Consider the following 6,051-nt stretch of genomic DNA (forward strand, 5'->3'; position numbering starts at 1 on the left):
TATTGTACTGTTTTTTTCACAGCATTATTTTGCCCCAATCCAGTAACTTCTGAGACTATAATTAAAACAGTGTGTTTGCTTTAGGACACATGTAGGGAGGGGTTTTACAGGCAAACAAAACTATGCAGAGAACTGCCATACTTAAAGATCAAAACTGATCATCCTTAGAAAAGATTTCTTTTGTGGTTTACTACTATGTACAGTTACAACTGATTTACTCCTATTTTTTTTTGGAAGAAAAAAATTCATTTCAAAAATGTCTACTGGATGCTTCAAATGTTCTAATCAGTAAGTTAACTTTACAGATTAAGACTTCACCGGGGCTGGAGGGATGGCTCCATGTTTAAGAACCCTGGTTGTTCTTGCAGAAGACCCGGGTTTGAATCCCAGCACCCACATGGCAGCTAACAACTGTCCCTAACTCCAGTCCCAGGGGATCCGACAGCCTCTTCTAACCTCCTCGTGCATTGTACAACACACGTGCACTTACCTACATGCAGGCAATACATGCGTACACATAAAATAAAAATAATAAATAAAATTTTGAAAAAAAAAAAGACTTCATCATCCCTTTTTTGGTGCCCCCAGAGATTAAAGCTAGAGCCTGTGTTACATACTTGATGAGTATTCCATGACGCTGAGGATGATCTTGAACTCCTGATTCTCCTGTTTCTAACTCCCAAGTACTAGGATTACAGCATGTGCCACCAAGCCCAGGTTATGTGGTACTAAGGATCCAATCCAGTGCTTCATGCACACTAGACATGCCTCTATCAACTGAGCTATGTCACTAGCTCTTAGATGAGCACGCTATAGTGAGCTATACCCCTAGACCAGCAGGACATCTTATTGGAGTGAAAAAAATTTTTTTAAAAGATAATCATACTAATGTACAATGAGCACACAAAACAGTCACCTAGAAACTTTTCCAAGTACACAGTGAGGAAATTAGATCATCTGGCTGAGAAGCAAAGAAGTTTTACCATGAAAACATTTGAGCTGACCAATAAAAATCTGCCTGGAATTGGCAAAATATTAATGGCTGGAACTAGGTGATTAGTAAATGGGAGATTTTAATACTATTTTATCTGGCTTCAAATTATCTGGCTAAAAATTATCTGGCTAAAAATCATCTGGCTTCAAATTCTTTAATAAAAATTATCTGGCTTCAAATTCTTTAATAAATAATAAAGAAATCAAATTGAAGAATGTAAGAATTTAAACTTGAACTCATTCTAAAATCATTTACACCTCCAACTGGCCAATGTGCAGAGAACAGAGGTTGCAGAGTGTTCATCCCTGAATAGAACATTTATTTCAAAGTTTTGACTCCCAAGCTCAGGGATCATTACAAAAGAGGGGATGGAAAGATTGCAAGAGCCAGATATAGTGGATAACCACAAGAAAACAAGAGTTTTCCAGAGAGTTGGACAGTTACACATATGAAATCACAGCATTGGTGACAGCATGTACAAGTCCCATGCAAGTTTAGACCAAACAAAATCCCAACATAAACATGGGGAAGTGGGTAAGATATCCCAAGTCAACCTAAAGAACTTTTGGCAATACTGGTAGCTGCTGGGAGGGGGAAAGATAATCTCTTACAGGGATAGGACTCTTGGTATGTTGACCAGGGTCCAGTGGATGGATCCATGGGAACACAAATCAGACTCTATAGGCTGTATTGTTTATGTAGTGGTGTACACTTAATTGGGTTAAGGGCAATGAGGGGAGCATTGGATGGGGTAGGGGATCTAAATATCATCAAATTACATTGTATAAAAATCACAAAAATTCAGTAAGATTTTTTTTTTTTAACAATCACTTAATACTTAAGCCAGGCATGCTTCTTCCAAACATAAAATGTAAATACCAACTCTTCAGTGCACAGAACCGGTTCTGGCTTTCTCTGTCCCACCGAACTATTTGATACTATTAATATCTAGGGATTTGGTTTTGTTTTTTTCTGACAGCAACTCATGTAGCATAGGCTGGCCTATAGCCAAGGCTGGCTTTGAACTCCTGATCCTCCAGCCACCACCTCCAAAGTACTGGCATTGCAGGCATCCATCACCAATGCCTGGCTCCAAACAATAAATACTTTTGTATATAGGGGTATATAGGGTTACAGTCTCTTAAAACAGTACAGCAGAAGCCATTGCAAAAAATCAGAAACACCATATAGTAACTAACATAGTGTCTAGGCCCAGTAGAGCAGAGGGATGCATCTCAAGTTTCAAACATCACAGAATCACAAATCCAGGACATACTGTTCCTCCCACCCCACCCACAGACAAGGAACAATGTCCACCACAAAGTAGTTAAAGAGGAAATGGCATTTTACCTATTATCTAGTGCCTACATTTTAGTGGAGCTTAAGGTAGCAAAATGCACTATTTGGGTAAGGACTATTTAGAGGTAGCACACTCTAGTTACATCTCTTAAGTGCTACATGTCTCCCCACTAGCAGAAACTGTCTTCATACTGCTATAGTATTGAAGCTTGTACATTTCAGAAAGTCACCAACACTACAATACACAAAACAAACCCCTCTTGTCCACCCCTTAATCTGATTAGAATCTGGTATGGCTGCCCATCTTTCCCCCATCACTGTAAATTTCACTTTCCTGGCTGTGTTCCAAAGTTCTTTGTAATACCATCAACAAACATCTTAGGGGAAGATGCCAAGATCAAGACAAGAAGCAGGGAACTGCAGGGTAAGAAGAACACAAAAGTCATTGGGCCTGTGCTGAGCCCTGCCCTTCTCTATGTCTCTCAGAGCCTTTTACAACTGAAAACAGACAATATATCTCTTAAATTATTTAAAACACATCAACTGACAATTTATAATGTTCTACAGGGATGAGTTTACCCAAAGTAACACCTTTTCAAAACTGAAAGCAAAACGTAAAAAAGAATCCCTTTTCACACTAACAGCCTCAACTGGGCTACAGATTTAAACCCCTTGTTCCATACTTTGTTAAAAACAAGTCCTTAACACAGCTTTCCTCTCCCTATTTTGTTTCCTGTTTATCACTCCCACTGTTCATTTTCACAAGCTAAACCCAAAGCATCAAAAACCCAGCCTAACAAAGGGTGGGGTGAAATGCTGCCAAGGCATTTGAATGGCTCAAGTAGGTCTTTTTCTTCTTGGGAAGTTTGAAGCCCTTTGTGCATGGAGAGAATGCGGAGAAACAGATGAAGTTTGCAGGCAAGGATTCCGGGTTGCAATCCTATTTAAAAGCTAAGTGCGAAGGAAAGCCATCTCTGGAAGAAAAGGGGGGCGGGGGTGTTAAGTAAGGCTTGATGATATGGAAGATATGAATCAATCAACCCTTCGTGAATGGAAGACAGCTAAGAACAAACAGAAGAGATTAAAGACCCAGCCCCTTAGCAAAATGTCAAAGAAATGAGGAAGCTAGATATGCAATCCAGCTGATTGTCATTAACTGTTCCATGTCCACCCAGGACTGCAACCCACTTAAAATACAGAACACGGAAGTTTCTTAAAGGAACATGTGATATAATTATACAGTACCAGTAAGATGACTGAGTACAAAAGTACATGAAAACAATCTCAGCACAGCAAATAAAGCTGCACATTCAAGCTTTACGGTTGTTCTTTTCTAGGTTAAAGAGGCCTGACAGAAAAACAGGAATAACGCAGGGCTCCGATAGTTCCCTGGAGTGGACCAGGACCATCTGCCCGAAGAGGATTTTCAGCTGGTGTTTGTCCAGTTACTGATGACTTCAGGATAGTGGGTGGAGGAGAGAACAGAGAGAGAGGGGGGGGGAAGAGATCAGGATTCAATCTCTCCCTCCTTTGGCCCTTTGTATCAGCACTATACAGTATCACCAACGCTACTCCTCATCCCCACACGGCAACAAACATCAAAGGCATCCAAATAGCCAGGTCGACACGAAGTTCTTCAAAGCTTCAGCAAAGTTAAAGTAACTTAAACTACCTAAACAGAATCCGTTTTTGGAAGTGGCAGGCAAATTAAGTGCAACATAAACGGTTACTGGGAACTATGGTAAGAAATCACAAAAATAATTTCTACTGACCCAGCAACCAACAGGACCGTCCCATCTGGTGAAACAGAATCACACAGATGTTGGAACCTAGGAAATGCCAGCAGGGACACCCAGGCTCTCAATAAATTTCAAAAACGAAGCGGGTGTGCCATCTAAAAGAGGGATGCACCGGAGAAAAGTGCGTTAAACCCTGGCGAACGGTCTCGATGCCAAGAGATTATACCTAGACTCAAAAGGGAGCCTGTCCTGTCTGCCTAAATCACAGGCACGCCTTAACAAAACAAGCTCCAGGAAGCACTGGGCTACAACTGGCTTTCTCTTCCCATTTGGGCAAGACAATGTACGAACAGGCCGCATATATCAAGGTCTACTTTGTTTCGCTTGGGGAAGGGGGGCATTCCAGGGAGCACCGGGTAGGGTAACCCTACCGTTCCAATCCATCGCGGAAGTACAACAACCATCCAATCCAAGTAATTCCCAGGGCTCTCTATGAAAACCTAACATCCTTGTCCCAAATCCGCTTTTATTCCCTCAAATTCCAGACACGAAAAAAATGTCCCTATTCCTGTTCCTCTCCCGATTCCTGGGACGTCTCCTCTCGCAACGTTCCCAGACTCTCTTCAGAGAAAAGGAACCCCTAAACGCAGCGCCCCGCAACTTCTATGGCACGGCCCCACTCCCCACTCCCCAACCCCCGGACCGGGCAACCCGGCTTCGCGCGCATGCGCACTGGCCCGAGCGGAGCGGCCCTGTCCGCCAGCCCTTACCATGTACCAGGTCCCCAGGATGATCGTCCCGGTGCGGACATGGCAACAGCCGCAGCACCGGGTGCTGTAAAACCGGTCGCTGCGGCTTCGCTTGAAAGTCATGGACACCATCGGGAACCTCGCGGGCCTCGTTCTCGACTAGGCCCCTGACAAAAGCTTTCTAGTCCGCGGTTGAACAGACGACCCGGTGACGGTCTCCAAAGACAAACGACGCCTTCTCAAGCCCGCCCTCAGCCGGACCCCAGCCAACTCCTTCGCGCCTGCGCTCTGAGCGCCGAGAGCCGTTCTCGCGCGACCGCAATTTAGCGGTCTTTCTCTCCGCCTCCCGCCACACATACACCAATGGGGAAATGAGAAGCTGGAGGAATCCGGCTTCTGATTGGACAAAACGTAGAGATTGACAGCAGTTCCCGTCCAATCAAAAGTTCAACTCTCTCTGGCGTTGCTCGGGCTGCGAGATCGTGGCTCCGCTCACTGAGTCCCAGTAGTGTGGGCTGGCGGAGTTCGGCGGGTCACCCACCCCCAAGGCGAGGCCAGCCACGAGGACTTTAATCAGAAAAGGGAGAAACGAGCCTGGGTTGGACAGCAGATAGCGGGCACGGAGATCTGTGACGCTGTCTTGCCACGTTGTCTTTGTCACAGGACTGCACTGCTCACGTGGCGTGCCCGCGCAACTCCATTGTTGGACCGACCAGGGGCGTGCCTATGCACGTGCCTATGCGGGCGGAGCCTGTTGGGAACGGGCGGGGCTAAGCCTTCCTGGCCCGAAGTGCAGAGCTCCCCGAGGATGAAGGGTAGGATTTCAGCCCTTCCCCTATGTCTCTGAAGCCTACTTAGAGGCTACATAGAATACAATTCTACTCTGCTAAAGGCCAAGGGATTAAGGAAAATGGCAGCAGGATAAAGTGGAAAAACTGCTTAGCTGCTGGGTTTTTACAGATAATAGTGAGTTTTTGAACAGGGAAATTGTGAGAGTGAGGTACTCCGAAACCAGCCACAAAAATAGGATGTCTTTAGTGAGCAATAAGCCATATAATCTTAACACATTTTTCTGCAAATTCTGATTCCAGAGTGAACCTCGCCTTTCTTTGGGGTTCTGGGCAGGTCTAACACTTGCTCATTAGGCTTCGTGTTGAATCTTAACCCTCGTGGGAGAAAGCCATTTGACATGAATTTGGTAACTCATTTTCTGTTCCTACTTCAACACTAGAGTTGTGTGCTTTAACTTCTCTCCAGAACTGATTCTAAC

General features: G+C 44.5%; 1 protein-coding gene across 2 annotated transcripts in view; it reads right to left on the reverse strand.

The window, feature by feature from the left end:
* The window catches only part of Laptm4a (lysosomal protein transmembrane 4 alpha), a 19,404-nt gene extending 14,262 nt beyond the window's left edge, over window positions 1-5,142 (reverse strand). Inside the window, exon 1 of one of the 2 annotated variants that reach the window (XM_008824203.3) lies at window positions 4,803-5,142. In XM_008824203.3, the coding sequence (XP_008822425.1) occupies window positions 4,803-4,913 (111 nt within the window). In that variant the 5' untranslated portion in view covers window positions 4,914-5,142. The remainder of the gene's footprint in view (window positions 1-4,802) is intronic. The other variant, XM_029559206.1, reaches the window with a different exon arrangement.
* Between the last annotated feature and the right edge of the window lie 909 nt (window positions 5,143-6,051).

This window comes from Nannospalax galili, unplaced genomic scaffold (genome assembly GCF_000622305.1).
Source record: "Nannospalax galili isolate Female #2095 unplaced genomic scaffold, S.galili_v1.0 scaffold69, whole genome shotgun sequence".
NCBI classification, from domain to species: domain Eukaryota; kingdom Metazoa; phylum Chordata; class Mammalia; order Rodentia; family Spalacidae; genus Nannospalax; species Nannospalax galili.